At 37.3% G+C, this 22,776-nt stretch overlaps 1 protein-coding gene across 1 annotated transcript in view; it reads right to left on the reverse strand.

The window, feature by feature from the left end:
- LOC109392362 (B-cell scaffold protein with ankyrin repeats-like) overlaps positions 1–22,776 on the reverse strand; it is a 224,359-nt gene that overhangs the window by 128,287 nt on the left and 73,296 nt on the right. The window contains exons 3-5 of the mRNA XM_019660759.1: positions 19,096–19,250; positions 10,817–10,952; positions 842–978 (exon numbers count right to left, since the gene is read on the reverse strand). Coding sequence (XP_019516304.1) covers positions 842–978; positions 10,817–10,952; positions 19,096–19,250 — 428 coding nt within the window. The remainder of the gene's footprint in view (positions 1–841; positions 979–10,816; positions 10,953–19,095; positions 19,251–22,776) is intronic.

Genomic DNA, 22,776 nt, shown 5'->3' on the forward strand with positions numbered 1-22,776 from the left:
CAAGCTTTCTCTTTGATGAAAGTGGGTCAGGTAATGACAAGACAAAATAAAATGCAGAAATGAAACTAATGGCATGAGATTAATCATGATGCAATTGTTACATTCTAAATCCATGAGGGTAGGGCATTCACAGCACGAACATTCCCTGGAAATTAATCCAACAAGGGCTCATCGAGAAGACCACAAACACCTCACCAAGTAAGTCATTATTGCTGAGGAATAGCTTGTCACACTCAAGAGAGAAGCAACCTGGTGCTTAAAAATGCCTCTTTGTATACTTCCCAGAAAAATTTCAACCTCCTGGATTTCCTAATAAACACTGTTAATATAAAGCAATAATTTCCACTATCAGATAACAGTGATAAATGAAACTAAGAAAAAATATACGCTGAGCTTGGAAATTTCCACATGAAAATAACAATTTCTAGAGTAACACCATACACTCCCTTTTTGGTGGTATTCTCAGTTTGTCTGACTCCGTAACTTCAAAGCATCAGATGACCTGACTTATTTTGTATTGTCCAGATCTGGACAAAGGGTAAATTAGGTTCTTAAGACTTTAATTCTTCTTTCTTTATCTTCTCTGTAACAGCTTTAAAATGAGTCTATCACAATAGGTATTTTGGGTACCCTGTCTCCCAGTGACATTATCTGGAATGCCTGACTTACGCAAACTAATTCATCTGTATCTCTGCGCCACACAGGTCGGTTTCTTCCCCTCCTATTGATCAGTAATTCATTCTTATTCAACCAACATACAGACTTTATACCAAAGCATGCATTCTTTTATCCCACATTAGCTCTTTAACTCATTATCAGCTTCATGGAAAGATCACCTTACCTGGGGCACATCATCTCCTGGACCTGCCACTCCCGGGCGCTCCATTGCCTTTTCTGTTGTGTAGTATTTAATCTCAGTTGTGGCCTTAATGACTCCATCACAGTAGACATTGACATTAATAGGGCCAGCAGGAAAATCTTATAAAATACAAGCAAGAGTTAGGAGCTCATGTCTCACATTATTATGTCTCTTAGAGAATATGAAGGAAGGCTGTAAGAATTCATAACAATTGTACCAACTTCTAGCACTTAAGTGTTTTCTTTTTTATCCTTAGAAATTAGAAACCACAAAATAGAATGTACAATTTTAGAATTATTAAAACAAAACAAAACAAAACAAAACCTTATATGGTAAGAACACATGGTGAAATTATGGTAAAAACAAAGCACTGTCTTTTCTTCCCAACTCCCTAGATTAAAAAAAAATAATCTATAATCATCTTTATATAATACTTTAGAATTTAGAACAATAACACTGTTTATAAAAAAGTTAGGCATTTGTTATCATTCTTATGAAGAATATTCCCACAAATTATAGGCAAGTTCCTCAAAACTGTGTTTGGAAAGAGAAAGAGTGGAGCTGATTGAAATTATAGAACTTTTATTCAATTGATTATAATGAAAAACCCTTGGGAAGGCAAGGTTTAATGCCCTACTATTTAAGTATTAGTTATACCGTACATTTATCCAAAGACTTTTTGTGAACAAGCTGTTTAAAGTAACTGATATACTGCATTGTAAATTCTTCTCAAACATACCAAGAGTTAAAGTCGCCTAAGAATGTTGGGCTTTCCATGAAAGAATAACAATAAACATTCATTTCAATGGAAAAGTCATTGTATTTTATTGTAACAAAAGTAAACAGAATTGAGCTCTTTAAATTCATTTTCAGAACGTACTTTAAAAACTTTCACTCTTTGTTATGGAGGCATTTTCCAAATTCTCCTGGAAAACTGTCACCCAAATATCCGGGGTTTGGAAAAAGCCATTAAGTATAACATTAAGTATAAGATCAAAAAACCAGTTCTAACCTTAGCTGCCTAATGAAGCTTTGAATATTTAAACATTCTTAAGGTGTAAGCATTAATTTTACTTTATCTCCTGAAGAGGTTAAAGGACCTCTTATGGTATTGCTCAGGGAAATTTACAGCTCACAAAAGCAATTTTAAGCTTAACTAGATGAAGAGGCTGAAATCTCCTCTTACCATATTGCTCAACTAGACACTTAACCTGTATTATAAAGGATATATATGTAGAAAAGTTCTCTCTTCCCAAAGTAAATATCTATCTACAATGGAAACCCTGAAAGTTGTAATGTAGGACTAATCAGCTGCAGCTGTGCACCTATGGTATAGGAGGTTCTGGAGTTACTGGAGTCAAATGAAATCAATTTCAGTAGCTTTCATAAAGATGACTTTGAAAGAAGATATTGATATTGTCTATCAGAAAAGAGGTTAGGAGTATTACAATGGGGTGTTAACTTTCTGAAAGCAGGTGATTAATCATGAGAGATATATGATGAGGTTTGCTTGCTGGTTCTTTGATATAAAATATTTAAAACATTCTAATTTCTTTAGAATCTAACATGAAAATGAGCTAATTTATTTCTGATATCTTGAGTCATTAGTTGACTCAAAACTTTGCCATTAATTAGATCTATTAATAATAATGTTGATTTTAGAGTAATCCTCCAAAGAGATGCCCTTTGAAGTACTGTCTTTGTGTGTGCGTGTACATTTTCAAATCTATTAAAAGTCAGTTATTAAGCTAAGACCTAATTACTGTTTCTACCTGTATATCAAGAAGAACTCCTTATAGATCTGTTTGGAAGGCGTTCCTTCATAACATTTTATTGAATTGGACTTTTCATGAACAATAGCCAGTGTGACTTGAGCATTATTTTACTTTAACTATGGTGACTATGATGTCTACATTTTATAGCTCTTCAATAAAAATAAAACCAATTACTTTAAGGACTCAAATATAAGAGAGGAAAAGTGAATTCTGCCATATATTATCTAGACTAAAGTAGGCCAGTCACATTTAACACTGGAAAGACATACAAATATGGATCAAAATCACCAAACCCATCAAGGGTATGATAATCAGTTATGAAGAAGAAAAAAGGTTTACAATGGGAGAAAAATCATGGAACTTCTTATGCCCATCGTACTCAGATACACAACAAAGTGCATTTACAGAGGAGTCATGGTAAAAGCAATTCTATTTAAATTTCATATCTCTAGTTCTAGGCTCTTCAAGTGTCTTTGTCAACCTTTCCTGCCTCCATGATTTAAGTGGCCTGTCTTTTCAGATGAGGGGCAGACTGAAGTAGTTTATGGAAAATATAATCCAAATGTATTTCTGAAGAGTCCAAACTACGTTCACTAATTCCATATAAAAAGATATTTCAAAAATCCATTAATTTAAGAGCTTTTTACTTTCTGTATTTCCATTGTCTGAGAAGCTGTGTTCCTTTATGAACCAATTTTAGCCCTTTTCCACATGGTAAATGTTAAATGAACCCACCTAATGTTTCCATGGAAACTGAAATCAACATGGCTCTTTTGATTAGAACATTATTATGAAATAAATATCAGTAGCTTCAAAACCTTGGTCATGCCTAAAAATGAATATCAATTTTATGTATGTTAAAATTATCTTCCTGAATTATGATATTTAGAAAACTTTCTTACTGTTATTTTTAAAGCAGGTTCAGCATAATATTTGGCACATCTTAAAGTATTTTTCATGCTCTTTCAATGAAATAGGAAGTTATAATCTACATTATTCAGAACATAGTTTCCTAATTAGTAAAGAGATTCTACATCTTTGCAGATTCATTTTACATTCTTTTCAACTTTTAATTGGTTGTCCCCCTGCTGTGTAAAATATTTGAGCTTCAGGTACTAGAGGAATACCTTCTTCCATCTGGGAAAAATTAGTTAATTTTTCTAGTTGGAAGCCTTCAAATATATTTTCATAAGTCTTGGCATGAGCTGAGACTATGGTAACTTTAAATTCATTTAGCACAAAACAGTCTCTGTCAGAGACAAACCTGTGGATGCCATCAGGAAGGTGTGATATTTAAAAATCAAAGTAATTATAAGTGTATCAAGTTATTGGGCTAAAAGAAAGGGGAGAAGGCAAAATTAGAGGATATTTTCTCAAATTAAAAAAATCAGGTTACGATTTGGAAGTGTGTTAAAAGGGAAAGGAGAAGAGCATTTAGGAAAAGAGCATCTTCGGGTTTCTTCCCCGTTTGGTATAATTGTACTTTAACATAATTTTGTTGTGTTTTTTTCTTTTTGAGTTGTTACTAAGGTAAAAAGGAACATAGATTTAAAAAGAACATTAATATAGTACAGTGTTTGTTTGGATGGAGAGGAATCTGAGTTCTTTCTGAGAACTGTAAGATGGAGATCTCAGAATATTTGATATACCTTAAAGCTGAGAGACCACACACACACACACACACACACACACACACACACACACACACACACTCTTAAATGGTTAGGAGGAGGTGTCCAAATAAAAGGAAGAATTAGACTAGTTGGACTTAGAGATATACCCTTCTCTAACAGAAAATGCTAGATGCTTACCCCAATGTGTCTTCTGTTCTTCCTTTTAGAAAAAGATTTTGACTTGTGAAGCACATTTCTACCCAGCTAAAAAGATTAGATTTTCTATTCTTTCCTTCAGCTAGGTAGGACATTGGGATTAGGTTCTGAATAATGAGATACATGCAGATGTGTCTCACAGAAACCTTATTTAATGAGGCCTCCATTTCTTTATCCCAGTGGTGTGTTGATAAACTACCTCTCCAGAAAGATAAAAAAAGAGCCCTGATTTATAGGTTTTGTTATATTTGGTGTAAATATTCCCACCATGGCTGATTTCAAGCTACCAAAGTGTTATGAACTCAATTGCATCCTCCCAAAATTCATATGTTGAAGCCCTAGCCCCTAATGTACTGTACTTGGAGATGAGGCCTTATCTAATAAGAACGGCATCCTTATGAGAAGAGAACGAGACACCAGAAGTACGAGTGCACAGAGAAAAGGCCATGAGAGGACAGAGAGAAGGCAGCTGTCTGCCAGCCGAGGAAAGAAGCCATAAGGCGGCTTCTGGTTCCTTGGTCTCAGACTCCCAGCTTCCAGAACTGAGAAAATAGATATCTGTTGTTTAAGTCATCCATTCTGTGGTATTTTGTTATGACAACCTGAGAAGTTTAATACACAAAGTGCAATCATTGAATATGAAGTAGAGGAGGGGTACACAGAACTGGCTCTTTCAATCCAGCATGAGGTGTTTCCAGCACACCACTGCTTCGTCATGTTTCTTGGATTACAGGTGTGATGGCAAACATCTTAGGAGCCATCTTGCCCCATGATGAATATGGCCACACCCTACGGACTACAGAATGGTGACTAGAAATAAGCCAGGGTCCTGAACAAACTGCGAAGCTGCCATACCAGTCTGCAACACCAGCCAGTCTCAGTATAGGAAACTGGTTACAGCACAAGAGGACACTACAGGGAGCAAATCACATTTTAAGTCACGTGACTGATTAAGTCATGACTCAGATGACCGCAAATCAAGTTACAGGAGCAATTTTACCGGACTGAAAAGAGACTGGACAGATGGAGGTCTCCTGAACTTCATGCATTAATATTCTTCAAAAGAATTCTGAGAGTGGAGAAGAGTTGCTGGTATGCTTCTATTTTGTTTTATTATTTATTTATTTATTTATTTATTCATTCATTTCAGTTGCCGTTGACATTCAATATTATTTTATGTTAGCTTTAGGTGTACAGCATAGTGCTTAGACATTTATATAATTTATGCAGTGACCCCTCTAATTAGTCTAGTGCCCACTTGGCACTCTACATAGTTGTTGCAACACCAATGACTAAATTCTCTACACTGGTTACATCCCCATGACTATTTTGTAACTACCAATTTGTATTTCTTAACCCACTTTAGTTTCTGACCCCTCCATTGTAAGTTGGTATTTTAAGAGGTACAGAAAAATGTTTTAAAAGGCTTAAATCTGTACGGACTATTACTGGAGGATGTGGGATACTGTTTGAGATCATTCCTTGCCCTGGAAGTCACCAGTTAGTACAGGGGTTATATGTAAGATGACATAGAATTGGGAACTCTCCTTAGCATGATTCCTCAAGGGTAAAAGGGGACAAACAAATTTGGTGGCTTTTATATCAAGAAATATAAACAGAGCTGGCTGAGTGGCTCGTTGGTTAAGAGTTGGCTTGGGTCGCCAGCTCGGAGCAGCAGGGCCACTGGTTTGGACCTCACATGGGCCAGTGACGCTGAGCCTTCTACAGCTAAGATGGTGAACAACAGTTCGACCTGGAGCTGGGCTGCCATGAGTCACCAGCAACGGTGTAGGATGCAGTGGGGCTGCAGTGGGCTGCCGTAAGCTACCGTGAGTGGCCAGCCACCAGCTAGCGAGAGCTGCCATGAGCGGCTGTCCAATGGCCAGCGAGCAACTGCCTCACCCAGGAAGAGCACAATGATAATACCAGCATGGGCCAGTGAAGCGACATCCTCCACAACTAGACTGAAGAACAGAAGGACAGCAACTTGTCTGTTGCCCTTCCCCGATTCCCCAAAGCTGTTCCCCTCCCTTAATTCTCCAATAAAATCTTAAAAAGAAAAATAGAGATGTAAACAGAGGACTAAGATAAGAGAGGGACAATACGAGGCGTACAATATTTATAAAGAAAGATAGTTCCCTCAATTCTTTTCTCTGTAGGGAAGAGAAGGAAGTTTTTAAATGGCTTACCATACCCCATCCAAAAGCTGAGGGTGGGTTATTCCAGAAAAAAACCCTCCTTATGTTTAATGGAATTCCTAGAGGGAGAGACCGACACTTTGTTCCTTGGTTGGATGTCTATTTAAGTGTTGTCTTATATCTTTTCTCCCTTATGTCCAAATATCCTATTAGTGAGTACTTGAAATGTAAGAAGAGAAGTTATTTTATCAAAAAGAAAATTGAAGCACAGGATGATCAAGAGACTTGTCTGAAGTTACTCAGTAAATGGCTCCACACAGAATAAAAAGGGTGCTCTTGGTCACTGTTAAGTGTTTCTTAGGCTATGTGCAGATTCTGGACAGATCACTAGCCTTTAAGGGCATGCTGGGTGCTCTCTCTTACTCCATAACTGGTGTAGAGAAAAAGGAAGTCTATTGTACAGTCGGCGGTATTGAGTTGAACTTTCTGAGACGATGGGTTATGTTCTAATAAATCACTTGAAATACAGTTAGTTCAACTGAGAAAGTGAATTTCAGATTTTGTTTAATTGTAATAAACGAAACTTTCAGTCACCAGATGTGTGGCCACAATACAGGCCACGACGTACATCAGTGCAGCTGCAAAGCATACATCCTCTAGCTGTGGCTGGTGACTCACTAGGATATCATGATATCAATTTAGTAGGTTTTGACTAGCATTGAAAAAAATTGAAAAGAAGTAAAATTTCTATCTCTCTGCTTATATTACCTGTATGTTCTTGCATGTTGTCTACTTTCCCATTATAGCCCTTAACATATTAATGAGAGTTATTTAAAATTCCCTGTCTGATCATTCCAATATCCATGTCACATCTAAATGTGGTGTGATGTTTCCTTTAACTCTTCAGATGGATTTTTTTCTTGACTTTTGGCATGACTTGTAATTTCTTCTTGAAAACCAGACATATTGTGTCAGGTACACACACTAAAATAAATAGTCATGTAGTGAGAATTTGTAGTAATTTGGCTAGAAGATGGGCTGCACTTATATTTGCTGGAACTATAGGTACCAGAAGCTTCAAATTTCTCTGTGGTCTATGTTTTTGTATTCCTTCTTGACCTTTGCTTCCCTAAGTCTCCTCCCCAGAAAGAGTCTGTACTTTGCAGTATTTTCAGCTGTAATCTCCCGCCATTATACTGGACCCTGTGATGGTGCTGGTGATCATGCTGGGGGCAAGGGGATCATTCTAATCTTATGATTGAGGCTCAGTTTCCTAATGGGCCTGTGTCTCTTGGCTGTGGCCTTCAGAAGTGTTTCTGCTGTGGCTTAGTTTTCCCCTCCCCACCTTAAGTGAGACAGGAAGGCTCCAGGGGACCACAGTGGATGGACGCAGTTCCTGGCTGGGATGAAGCTCTAGTAAAGTGGTTTCTCCTGTTTCTACGTTTGTTATGGAGAACACACATACTAGAAGTATTTCACCAGGATTATTTTTTCCCTGCGCTGGCAGAGCCTTCCGAAGGTCTTTCTCAGATCTTTGCTCTGAGAACCTGGTGAGGTTCCTGGAGGTAAACCCCCCCAAATTATAGGTGCCTCATAAGACTACAGTCCCCAGGAGCTACTTACTCTCAAACTAGTCCACACTCAGACACCAGCAAGTCATCAAAAGTGCCATTTCAGTACCCTGGCCAGTTTCTGGCTCTAGTGACTTCTGTTCCAAGTAAGTGGATCTTGGATGTCCCTCTCTTGATTTACTTTTCATTTCAGATTTTGGAATAGTGATTTTCCCTGCAACCTTAGTTCTCTGATGAGTTCAAGAAATGTCATTGATTTTCAGCATGTTCAACCTTTTCTTGCTGTAAGAACGGGAGTAACAACATTCAAGCTTTTTACATGACAGGGTTGAAACCATTCGTCTAACTATTGATTATAAAACCTTTGTTTTAATTACGTGTGTATGCACATGTACTGGGTCATGATATAAAATGTATCTCTTGCTAGGGCTCAAAAAATTTCAAGAAACAGTGCCACAAAGCAGAGAAAATAAGACCCTTGAGGCCATTTCTGCTGAGGCATGCCCCATTAGATTGCCATGTGCATAGCAGAAAACATTTCATAAGAAAATCTCTCATTAACTTACAGAACACACCAGTTGAAAGAACAATTTGGAGAGGTTTAATTATCATCACTGGTAAATAGTGATTATTTATTTATGTATTTATTTACTGTAAATTAGCTATTCAATCACATAGACAGTATTATGGCCTGGTATATCTTAGAAAATATGAAATACTAGTTTCTTGCTTTTCTGAAAAACATTGGAACTTTGCCATATTTCATCTTTTACACTGGTCTTAGCTACTAGGTAAACTGAACATCAAATCTTAACGTGAATAATTTTATTTGACACTTTCTTCTGCTAATTAAGAAATATTATCTAAGTACTTCTTAATTTGCAACGTTAATCTTTCTGTAGTGATTTTAGTTTAACTAGATGTGGTTTAAACTCTAAAACTAATTAGTTTATTGTTCATTAAATCATTTTAAAATGTGGCATAAAAAAGTGGAGGGCTTGGGCCGGCCGAGTGGAGCGTTGGTTAAGAGCTGGCTTGGGACGCCAGAGGGCCCCGGTTCAGGTCCCACATATGAGGGCCAGTGACACTGCCCTCTACAGCTAAGATGCTGAACAACAGCTCAACCTGGAGCTGGGCTGCCATGAGTCGCCGGCAACGGCATAGGCTGCAGCCCCTGCTGCAGTGGGTTGCCATGGGCTACAATGTGTAGCCAGCAGCCAGCAGCCAGCGTGATCAGCCAGCAACAGTTATGAGTGGCTGTCCAGAAGCTGGCGACTGATCTGCCTCACCTGGGAAGAGTGCAATGATGGTGCCATCTTGGGCCAGTGAAGCAACATCCTCCACAACGAGACTGAAGAACAAAAGGACGGCAACTTGTCTGTCTGTTCCCCTTCCCTGATTCCCCAAAGCTGTTCTCCTCCCCCAATTCCCCAATAAAATCTTAAAGAAAAAAAAAGTGGAGGGCTTTGCAAGAGAAAGAAAAGAGATAGTGAGATATCTTTCTCATCTCACTTCTGCATATCCTCACCCATGACAAGGTATGAAATGTTTATAAATGCTAGGTGTAGAGTCTTTCCTTTCGATAATCCAAGTCTGACCTCAGCTGTGCAAGTAAATCCATAAACGGACACATGCTTCGCATAACACGATGGAAAAGGTGTGTAGTTTCTCTGTAAATAGATTTACTTCATAATAGCTACATTCTAAAAGGGTGAAAAAGGCTCAGAATGTATTTGACATACTCTTTAATTTTAAATATTTTCACTACGTTTCCAAATTCATAGTAAGATTACCTGTCTCTTACTTTAAAATATTTTATGAAGTTCACATTTATGAAGTTTTATAAGGTATTTTTATTCTGTGATTGTAAAAAGATATCATAAATTCCAAAACCAAGTATTCCTACATTTATATGAAAACATTCAGAAATTAACATATTAGACTTTGATTATAGTACAATTATTGTGGCAAATGTGGATATTCCATCTGGGATTCTCAATCTGATACAGTTTATCACACTTCAAGCAAAGTTGAATAGTGAAATGGCTAGCTTCACAAAGTAAATAAGGAAAAGAGGGAAAGATTTTATATAAAAATGGTACCATGATGATAAAAATAGTGAAAAAGATGTATGCTTTCCAGAACAACCAAAAATATGCTCAGGAGTATGGAGAGAAGGAGCTAGAGATAGAGATAGAGATAGAGACAGAGATAGATAGAGATAGATAGAGACAGAGATAGAGATGATAGAGATAGAAATAGAAAAAGAAAGGAAAAAGTTCAAAGTTCAATAATAAAAAATCCAAATATCTGCTAATCTTGTTACCATAAAGCTAATAATCTTAGTTCCATGTTTAATAGCTGACATATATTAAAGCTGACATATATCAAATACAAAAACATGAGATGTTACCAGCTGTTGTTTCACCACATGGTACATGAGTTAATTTCTCATAATTTACACATTCATACTTTTGTGAATCTAGATTAATAATAACAACCTTGGGTATGTTCAAGTTAAGCACAGGAAACACCTGCAGAACAATATTAGTTTCTGTAGGGAAGTAAAACCATTTATCATAGACTTATTGAAAGAAACTTAGGATGATGGTTTATATTTATTAAAGCATAAAACATTTCTTACCTAAAGCTTTCATACACCAGGCTGTCTTATTCCAAAGGGCTGGCTGTATTCTAATGCATTTATTATTTGACGTAAATTCAACCTCCACAGTTCCAATTACTTCATCTCTCAAAATAATAAATATTTCACCAGGATTCTGCAAGATAAAAAATATCACCCAATTAAGCATTTGAAAATGTTTACAGTAACCAAATAACCCATTACATTTATTTATGATAGAGCTTGTACGTGATCATTGTATGTCTCTTATCATGTCCCTATTTTCAACCATGCTTAGAAATAAAATATGTAAATGTGATTCTCACTACATTTTGAGTTTACCAACGTGATGTCTATTGAATTTTTTCTTCCAATACCATATTTTGCCACTGAACAAACAGTGAGGACATAGCATTTCCCTTTTCCACATGCCTCTTCCCTGTATGTGACACACTGTAACTCACAGTAATGAGCATCACTTCACAGACCTCCAGGGAACTGTAATTCATTGCTAACCAAATTCTTTTTGCAAAGCCTTTTTCTCCACCTTTGTAGGACTAGGTGTGTTTATCTATAAATGAAAGGACCGAACAGGTTTAACTTTAAAATCTCTTAAAATTTACATGATGAATTTTTTTTTAAGTCCAATAGTTTTAAATCTTACCTAATAGAGATTCCCTGGTTATTCTATTTATGATGAATATCTGTGAAGGTTATTGAGCTGACTAAAGTTTATGAATCTAAAAGTTTCAAGGTTTATTAAAGTGAAAAAAAACTAAGTCTATTTATAGAAGGTAAGAAGAGCTATTGAAACCCTTTTTGAAAATTTTTTTTTAATTAGGGATAAGAAGATTGAAATTAGTACAGAGAAAGGAAAGGAATAAATATTTAGTGAGCGTTTATTTTATACTAAAATTTATTCTAAGCACTTTTATATAATGATATTTCCTTTAATCCTAATCAACACACACACACACACACACACACACACACGCACACACAAATGTACACACCAAAACCAAAATGGAAGACTACCATTTTTCTCTTTTATGAGCAAAGTAACTAATACACAGAATTACATCTGAAGAGGAAGCAGAACTACCTAAATTCAAAATCGCACTGTTCATTACATCATGGTGTTTAACCCTTCAAAATAACTAAAAAAAAAAATACAATTTTTTTATTAGCTCACATATCACCCTTCAAAGACTTCCTTCAAAGTCAAACTAAATTTCAGACCCTCACAAAATATATAGGAACCTCATTTATATGCTCTTATAAAATCACGATTACCCCAAAGTCATTACTTTCAAAGTTCTCTTATTTAAATGTTATGTCCCTAAGCAAAAATCACCCACCAATAAAGCTTACATCTTTTTATTTTTTTTAAAGCTTACATCTTTAATGCTCTGTGCCAAAGAGTTTCTACAAATACATTGATGTTCGAAAATCATGTCAGCTGACACTCATCCATTTTGGGGAGTTTTCCCAGGGTCCAGGGCTCCCAAATATTTGTCCACAGGGTATTTTGATCTAAATGTCTCCTCACCAATTAAATTGCACATCAAGAAGGGATCCCATCTCAAGGGAACTACCACTATTCTCCTCTTGCTCTTGCAGCTCATATCCAATGTGTCAGAAACACTTTCCTCTTTCCTGCCCTGTGCCTTCTTTAATGTACCACTTCATGTAAATCCTGAAGGTCAGGGCTGGGAGCCCTTCTGTTCCTCCTATCTGCAACCTACTCGTCACAGGACCTCACTTCTAGCACAGTTCTTCAGTTCCTATGTTGCTCATATCTCTCACCTCACTTCAAATCTTTAATGACTTTCCTTTTCACTTTGGTTCTGATCCCCCATCCTCTGCTTCAAAGTTCTTCAGAGTTCACTTCCATGTGAAATCACTTCTTGTTCAACTTTGACCTCTCCCCTTCTGAACTTAGTAAGCCTGAGCATGCTCTCCAATGTTTTATTCACCCAGTCAACTCATTCTCATTCATGAGTGTTCCCACAGGTTGCTTCTTACCTATCAGATTCCCTCCTTCACAGAGGACATGGCTCCGCCTTTCAGCCTCCTAAAGTTCTAAACAAAACACAAGCACACTCACCACCCAACTGAGGTACTTACGTGTTCATTTTTACCCGGGGCTAGGTTCATGGGCATGTGACCTCTGCAGCTGCCCAGGGCCCTGTGTTTAGAAGAGCCCTGCACTTACTGTCACTGCCTTGGAGTGCTGAGTAATTTGAACAAAGGCTCCCGCATTGTTACTTTGCATTGGGTCCTGCTGATTACACAGTGGGTCCTGTTTGTACATAATGTTGGCATGCCATTTAGTTCCTCATCTCCCTCCGTCTCCCCATACTTATCATCTGCAAGGTCCAACTCAGGTTTTGCCAGCTCCACAAATTCTTCCTACAGCTGTAGCCCATGAGGAGTTGTACGACTTCCCAAGGAACCCCAGAGCATCGCACAGCCACGCTTTTATTGGACCCTTTCTACATCCTGCCCTCCCCCCCAACATCCCACCCTCTCTTAATTAGTGTTTCATGTCTGCGTCTTGGCTTCCCATCTAGATTTTAAACATCCTGAAGGTACTTTTATTTTTTCATGTCATTGCAGCATCTTGTAAGAACTTTGAACATAAGACAATCTGTATATGTTTTCATTAAGATGGAATAAAGTCTGTAAAAACTATGACTTTTTTTAAACGATCATGCTCAGCTCTATTCCTTATCTCCCTCAGGACTCATAGCTTCATCTGGCCCCTGCATCTCCACACAGGAAGTGGCCCGTTCTGCTCTGGGGGCGGGGGGAAGCCTGCACCTATACAACCCTGTCCTTAATTATTGCAGACATCTTAATTAAAGATGGAATTATATGGATAAATTCGATTCCATGAAGAAAATGCTAGGATATGCAAATAGCCATCAATTTAGTTTGATCAGTTATGGAGCTGTTATTTTGCTCTCAATCTTTTCTCTGTTTATCCCTTATTTAGTTCTGAGAATGCAGAGCAAGAAAGAGCTATGATACTTATCACCTCCAAACACTGTTTTGCTGCGTTCATCAAAAACTTTGAGACCTAAACAAAAGCGCTGGAACTTGGTCTACAGTATGACATATAGATAGTAAAGTTTCTGGTTCTGTCAGGGTAGGTGTCTTTAGGCTTTAATGATTTATTAAATCATTATGCAACAAAGGATTTTGATCCTAGTGGATCATCATATCAGATTACTATTAATATCATGTTTGTATGCACACCAATGGCTCTTTCTCTATATTCATGACTGCTTTAATCGCCACTAGCTTAACAAGCATAGAGGCATGGGCCTTATTAAGCCAGGACTGTGCAGGAGGCTATAGCTGTCATGGATCTGACCCATGACAGCAAAGCAAGGATTAGGTTATGGCCATGGATGCACATTTGGCTGCTAATTCTTACCTTCAGAATCACCTGGGAAGATTTTAAAGCTCCCGATGTGCAGGCCATAACCCAGGCCATTTATATTTCAATCACTGGGTATAGAATTCAGATAATATTATTTTTTTAAAAAAAATTCATTAGTAGTTCCTCTAGGCATCTTAATTTGAGAACCACTTGCTTAAAGGGAAAACACATTTGTTGGTCATTGTAAAACCTGACCATCAAAGGGACAGCACTTTACAACATAGACTTTTTTGACATTAATACATGCAATAATTTTTTTGCTACTTTTACTGTGTTTTTCAATTATATCACAGGATCTGACTTTAGGTTAAGGATGGTTACCAAAAACTAATGTGTGCTTTGGTGTCAGAAATAAGTGGGCAGTGTTATTAGCTTCTGTACATCGTTTTATTCTGGATTCAGGGCCAAAGGATAAATAGGTAGGAGGTTATCTCTGAGATTCTTGCGGCTTGCCCATGGGACCGTGTGAGTCACACCCACTCATATAGTCTCAGAGTTTCTCTAGATTTGTTAATTACATAGTCTGCGGTCTATACTATGGGTCTGGACACTCATATGGCTGTAGCCATAGAGGTATGTGAACAAACAGGTCCAATAAACTGAAGGTCTTTATTAGGGAATATGCCATGTTCTGGGATTCAGCTAAACAGACAATTCAATGAAACTAATATAGATCTAAGTGGTGATAAAGCCACTTAAAGGGGCTTTAGTGGTTATATTATAACTTTAAGAATTAAATTTGCTCAAGAAATCAACAAGTGACTGGACTGATTTTAAAAATATGATTGTGTTATCATCAGAACAGCGGCACCAGTAGAATAATATAAAAATAAAGGAGTATTTGTAATATCAGAGGTAGTAAGAGGCTTGGTGGGGGGAGGGCCTGGGGGGAAAGCTGAGATTGCAGTGAACAGATTCTACCAAAAGGAAGGGAAAACGATCAATTAAAGACCTGCCTACACTGATAAAATGAGATAAAGAAAAGAAGCTCACTCTTAACGGCTCTTTGGGATGGTGCTATTAAAGAAGAAATATAGAAACCATTACTGGACCTGTGACGGGGACTCACAGAAATAACAGGAGAGGCAGGAGGCATCAGAGTGCAAACTACAGGACTTCTGAGGCAGCTTATCAAGGAAAACTTTCAGAGACTCCCTCTTAAAGCTCCAGGTAAAATCCATAAAAATGAGTAACTGGAATCACTGCTTACAGATGACACAGCTCTAGCAAGTGATGATAGAACAGCTGGGTGGATTGCAGAGAAGTCTCTGAAGGGAGCACTGGATTTCTGATGCCTTTATTAGGTGATGTGATGGTTACTTATTACTGCAAGGGGCATAAATGTATTTCCTATCCTCTGAGACGGGATTTAACCTGGACACTATTGACATTTTTGGACCAGAGAAGCCACTGGATGTTTAGCAGCATCTCTGGCTTCCACCCATTAGATGCCAGTAGCAGCCACCCCTATCCCCCAGTTGTGATCATCAAAGCTGTCTGTACACTTTGCCAAATATCCCCTAGGGGAAGGGGACAAACTCACTCCCAGATGAAAACCACTGCTTTGAGGGAATTTGCCAAAAAAATTAACGAAATTAGGACATCGGAATAATACACAGAACAGGGGCGAGAAGCTAGCAAATAATAGACCAGGTCCAGTGTGTGTCTAATTTAGATGTTATTGCCATAGTAGAATGCTTCCCAGGTAGAATTTTCATCATGGGTATAATAAAATTGGATAAGATTCATGTAAATAATGGATGCCCCTGGCAGACTTCTAACCCACTGGCTTTGCATCTCTCAAAATCGAATACCCTGAAAGGCAAAAATCAAGAAGAATATGCTAGAAAAGCAAATGCCTTGGCCCATAAACAAAAAGATTAAAAAATACCAGAATAAAACAAAAAATGCTTACCTTAGAAACAGTAAAGCATGGGGCCAAATTAAACAGCAGATTTAACCAGTTAAAACTCATCTGGGTACTTCTCAAAGAGACAGGGAATAATTTTTACATAGAGCACTGTAGGCATATCTTCACCAAGGCATGACAAAAAAATGTTGAAGAAAAAATATTTTCTGTTTTCCAGGTAGCACAAGATTTCCAAGGCCCAGGAAATGGAAATTCCATGGAAAGGAACAATGCTGGCAAAAATGACAAGGCAGAGGGAACAACACCCCCAGGCTCCTATGTTCAAAAGCAGTAGCAGCATCGCCCACAGCCTCAGTTAAAGAATCTTCTAAAGCTGACTCTCCAGAACAGATGACGGAGCAGGGAGGGTACTTCTCTGGAGGCGGGTCCTCAGATCCAAGCAGTGGCAGGACAGATTCAAACCAACTCCCTGTTTCTCAGAGAGATGAAGGTTGTGCCACTAGATAGAACTCACAGTCAGCTCAGTGCTGGCATGCTGGAAACACCGCACTGCAAGGGGAGAGTAATCGATTTGGAAGACATGGTATGAAAGGCACTAGCTGTTGAATAAGACCCAGTGCCTGGCAGTAACACTGTTGTTCATTTCTAGATTTTGTCAGATGGCAGGCAAGTCAAATATCACCTCCTGAGAGAGGAGGCCATCTTTTTAAGGGGTCTCTATTCACCCACTCATTGGAGGAAATCTCAGAAATGAGTACGTTCAAAGGTTGTGCTTTCAGACAACTGTCATACCTGTAGACTGAATGTTATTCTGGCAAATTGCAAACATGGTTTTCACTCATTTGGATACAAATGATGTTTCCTGTGGTGTTTGGCAATTGTCATATAGATTTAGATTGTACTAAGATCTAGGTTCTGAAAACACAAGATTTTGACTGGAATAACTATTTTTGGCCCAGGGATTAGCTTATTTTGAATGTTTAGGCTGTGGGGCTGGTGCTAAAATATTCTTATATGACCTTTCAACTCTTAGGATTGCTTAAAAAGTAGGGTACCCGACGGAAATCTGAAAATGGAATCATTTAACTTCAGAGGGGCTGAAAGAACGATATTCATGTCAACAAAAGACAGCCCATCGTGGTGCCATTGAAAGAACCCTGATGCTAACCAGCCATCTGAGTGAGCGATCTCTCTAGAGGGCAGTGGGGTTTAATTTTTGCATACTTATTTCTCTGCAGATTTAATAATGGGAAGGTTTTATATTGTTTAAAATTTACTGCGACAGATATTTTTTAAAACAGCCATTTAGACCCATTGCATAATTCCTGATGAGTTATTTTTAGTTCCAGAGGGTTTTTTGTGTTTTTTTTTTGTTTTATTTTGTTTTGCTTTTTCTGCTTTGATTTTACCTACTTGAGAACAGTTCTCTTTTATTATAATCTCATCTATTTATGCTTCTCTTCCATTATCCCTGACTTAATAGAAGCCACTGGTTCTGATTATTTAGCTTGATCTTCCTCCCTTGAGTTCTTGAGTCCTTTAAGTAGGTTGCAGTTTTGCTTGGCCTATCTGTGCCAGTTCCCTTAAACCTGTACAGCTCAGGTTCTGGGGTCTCTAAGGCAGTGTCAAGAAAAGTTTTTGTTGCTCTGAAACTGATAGCATAATAACTTAAACCAAAGATTCTTCTGCTTACCCCTGAAGGCAGGGTGTTAGGGAATTAAATTTTGCCCCATTGCACAGACTGTGCAGCACCCTCAGTGCCAGCAGCATTAGGACAGCCTATCCCCGAACACATCTCCCAGTAAGCAGACAATGCAGCCCCTGTCATCCCATGGCGTAAACCCACCGTCTTCTAGCATAAGGACCCTTGCATGCAAAGTCCTAAGGCTCTCCTGTGTCTTTGGCTCCTCCCTCTCAAAGACTTCACAGGCACGAAGAGCCATCATTCATTTCTAGTCCAAAGGTTACAAAGCCTGAGATTAGGGTCAAGCTCTACCAGGAGCCTTATTTCAGCTATTCACTCCAAGGAAGACAGGAGGGGAAAAAATGTCAGCAACATGTACTCTTTTAGTCACCTTCAGAAACCCACCTCCCCCTTTATTATACTTTTATTTCCAAAAGGATCAGCTCTTGTAGCTCTTTTTTTTTAATTAAAATTATGTACAAAAGACTAGACTGCTATCTGTCACCGTGTAAAAAAATCAACTAAAAATGGATCAAAGACCTAAACATAAGACCTGAAACAATAAACTACACAGAAGAAAACATGGGTATTAAACTTATGGACCTTGGATTGAAAAAGGATTTTATGAATTTGACCTCAAAGACAAGGGAAGTAAAAGCTAAAATAAATGAATGGGACCATATCAAATTAAAAAGCTTCTGCACAGCAAAAAAAACCATCGACAAAATAAAGAGGCAACCAACTGAATAAGAGAAGATTTTTGCAAACAACGCCTCCGATAAAGGATTAATATCCAAAATATTTAAGGAACTCTTGTAGCTCTTATAATATTTTCACTTAGCAATGTAGGCCTCTGATGCATGTTTTATGATTGAAAAATTGGTGGTCCTGAAAAGAAGTATTTTCAAATTTTATTAAAGAATATTTTTTCCCTTTATAAAAATAAAATATTTAATCTGGTTAATATGATTCCAACTTTCTTTGATGTAGCTTGATATATATAAAGCAACTGCAAATCTGTGTGCAATGCATTAAGTAACAGTTGATAAAATTAAGGTCTCATATATTCTCCAATAGCTAATTATTCAACAATTACGTTTTAAATGCCTACTAATTACCAGACATTGTTTTCGGTACTGAGAACACAGCCATGAACAAAGACAAAAATGCCAGTTATGTTAGAGTTTACATTCTAGTGTATGTAAAAGTTCACAAATGTAGATTATAATACAACTAAGTGAAATGCATTTTCCATTAAAACAATAGTGCCACTTAAGTAACAAGGCATCTTTACTGACCTCACACGGAATTTCAGTGGGAAGCACCATTGCTAGTGGTATGGTGCTTCTTGAAGTTTCTGACAATTCTTCAGTTTCCACTCTCTCACTTAGTTCTCCAGGATGTTCCACTCTTAGGTCTATTGGAATATCGAACTGAACGTAGTCCTCAGAACCTAGACAAAAATTCATGAACATAGATTATATTATAGCTAAGACCATATTATTTCCTCCATTATAAAGACAAAATGCTGAACAATTGATTTAATTAATATACAGAACAATCACACTTCATTTAAGTGAGCTGAAATAATTGAACTAATGTTTATAATTACAATAATGCTTCACAATTGAACAAGTGTTATGACCATAGTAACTAGACTAAAGCAACTATATAATATGTTCATCTACTAGTTAAATGTTTTCTCCAGAAAAATGCAACTAATACTTAATATTTTCTCTTACTGTTAAGACAGTAAATCTGAAAAACTCTGTTTTCAATGACTGTTATTAAGATTTATTTCATTTTAAATTGGAACATTTTAAATCACAACAATTATTTAGCCTTTACATATATTTCTAGTTTTCAAAAACAAAAAGCTTAACTAGGAGACATCACTAAATAATCTAATATTTCAACGAAATACTAGTTTAATAGTGGAATATTAGTGTTCATCAAAATGTTAATGTGTTCTGTGAAAAAAAGTGTTTCACATCAAATAAGTTTGGTTTCTTTATGGCAGTATTACTAAAAACATTGAAATATACTAATGTGAATTTTGAATCTCAGAGAAGGAGAAATAGTATTTTTTAAAAATTATTTTAATATTTAGTAATTTAGCATTTGGTCTCAATCATTTAAACACATTTCTGTATTTAAGAAAAACATTGCCTTCAGAGAGATAGTAATATTTTTATTACTTAATGTGTCAAAGCCCAAAACATTTAATTAGGGCACAGAAGTAATGTGGGTGAAACCAAGGTTCTCACAACCAGATAACTCTTAGGCCAACCCCCAAAATATCCCTCAAATTCCCAAAGAAGGGGATTGGGAAAAAGGAAAAAAGACCCTAATGCTAGAAACAGGCCAGACACTGTGTAAAGGCCATGGTGTTGCAAAGAGCTTGCCTGGCACTTATAGCTCCACCTTGGTGCTCTCCTATTGAACATCAACAATTTCACAGAATATCAGCATCAGACAAGACCACTCTGTCACCATGATAAAAATCAAGTTAGAGATGAGACCACTTTATAATCATGTCTGAATCCAGGCAAAACCAGGAACATTGACCAAACCACAAAAATGACCACTATCCAAAATTCTAGTTCCTGTGAGTGAAGTTGCCTCTTCGCCAATTCCAGCCTTAGCCTCTTTTCACTTCTCCTGCCTTCTGGATAGAGTAATGCGCTCCTCCCAGTTGGCTGAGTTTCCTGCTTTGGCCACTGAAAATGCTGGGCCCCCGGAACCCCTCTGCCTCAAGCACGCTGGGAGAGTTGGTCACCCTACTTCTTGATAAAAGTCATGAATGTGCCAGATCATAAAATTATACCTGCTTTCTGACACAAGCAATTGGTAGCCATGCTTCCTTGAACCTTCCCTCAAATCACTTAACACAAGCTTAAATTCTACAATAAATCTTTTCTAACGCCCTCTTAGTGAGACACCCTATCATCTCCATGGTGTGCCCTCTATTCATCGCAAATAGCAAAATATCCAAGTATCTCAAGGGCAGGTGTATTCTTAGTGGTCTTTGGTTAAAGGATATTGACAGGATAAAAAGGAAGAAGAGCCAAAGGCAATATGGCTGGAAATAGGTAGATTTTTGGTCTCATTATATCAAAAAAAAAAGAAAAGAAATAAATAAAGAAAAAAAAGTGAAGTCACCAGTTTCATAAGGTAATTCTATCAGAAATGCAGAGTAAAAAATGAGGTGCCCTCTAGAGAGAAACTGTCTCCATGCTACATCTAAAAAGGAGAAGTTTTTTTCTGCCTTATGAAATGTATAGAATAAAAGCACAAAAGCACTGGGGATTTCCAGATTTCTCTTAGTACTAGGCTTGCTTGAAATGAAAAACAACCTTTATCCCTCTAACAATTTAAAACACTTTCATAAAAAAATCTCATTCTCTTTCCTCTCTCTCTCTCTCTCTCTCCTCTCTCTTCTCTCTCTCTCTATCACACACACATACACACAGAGACATCAAAACAGTAAAAGTTTATTTAAAACTGGCTCAATCATTTTGTAAATTGATGAAAAAACAACAAAAAACTGATTGTATTTAATACACCTTAAAAGGAGGTGTAAATTATTCCACTATGGAAGTATCTAGGATGTTGTCTACTAATTTCTCTGTGGTATTAGATTACAAAGAGCTTAATTTACCCTGAGGACATAATCATAGATATACAAAATGATTTATCTCTATTAATGTTCACAGAAGCACAATTTATAATGCAGAAAATGGGAAGCAGTCTTAACAATAAAGGAACAGAGAGAAAAATGAATATGATACAAGATATTGTCACTAATAAAAATCTGATCAAAGAATATTTAACAAGAAAGAAGTTTGTGATATAATTAAGAAAATTCAAGTTACAGCGTTGTCAATTTAGTAGGTTCCCATTTAAAAAAAAATAGGACCTCTGGTTTCAGGTTTCACATGTAAGGAGCTTTGGAAGTCTCCATGTCATCCTAACAACCAGAAAGCTGAACACATTGAAAAATCAACAACTCTTTTTTCATCCTTCAGAAAAAGGTGGACACAGCACAACTGCTGACCCAAGAGTTGGAGAGACAGGCAGAAAAAAACACAGGTAGTCTCAGCATGCCAGACCAGAGACTCTGGAGTGAAAACTACCCAGGAACAAGTTCCAGGGAGGGAAAACTGACATGAAATTGACATGCTGGATGTGCAATGTGGACAAGTCTGAGCATTAAAAACCCCACAGGAATCCAGTAAATGTGGGAGTGAGAGAGGAAGGGGGGGCACATTATTTTGAGATTTATATCCCCCAGAAGTCTGACCAGATTCCCATAGTAAATATTAGAGAAAATAAACCATTTTAAAATACTCCAGATATTTCTTCTTAAAATGACCACCCCTCAAAGGAAACTTGTTAGCCAGAGCCTAACCTACTGAGGTATTATTGAAATCTAGCTGACACGGGGAAGAGAAATACCCAATTACATCCCATTGTAGCCACCTGGTCCCACCTAAGGTGCAGAAAAACTGAGAAACTCTTGTGAGGTTCATAGTCCAGAGGCATAGGCTCACTAAACAACTGAGAACTAATCATAGAACAACAAAAAGCCTGCTCTTCCCCTACACCTCAGCACCACATTACTAAAGACCTATCTACAGCAGTTCCTTTTACCCTATATATCATGTTGACTATAAAAAAATTACAAGGCATATCAAAATGAAACAAGCACAATTTGAAGAGACAGAGCAAGCATCAGAACCAGACATGGAAGGGATGCTGGAATTATCAGACCAGCAATTTAAAACAACTCATTAATATGCTAAGGGCTCTACTGGATAAAATAGACAACATTCAAGAACAGATGTCTAATGTAGGCAGAGAGATGGAAAGCCTAAGAAATAATAAAAAAGAAATGTTAGTGATCAAAAACATTGTAACAGAAATGAAGAATGCCTTTGATGGATTTATTAGTAGACTGAACATGACAGGGAAGAATC

Source organism: Hipposideros armiger, unplaced genomic scaffold (assembly GCF_001890085.2).
Source record: "Hipposideros armiger isolate ML-2016 unplaced genomic scaffold, ASM189008v1 scaffold_328, whole genome shotgun sequence".
Classification (NCBI taxonomy): domain Eukaryota; kingdom Metazoa; phylum Chordata; class Mammalia; order Chiroptera; family Hipposideridae; genus Hipposideros; species Hipposideros armiger.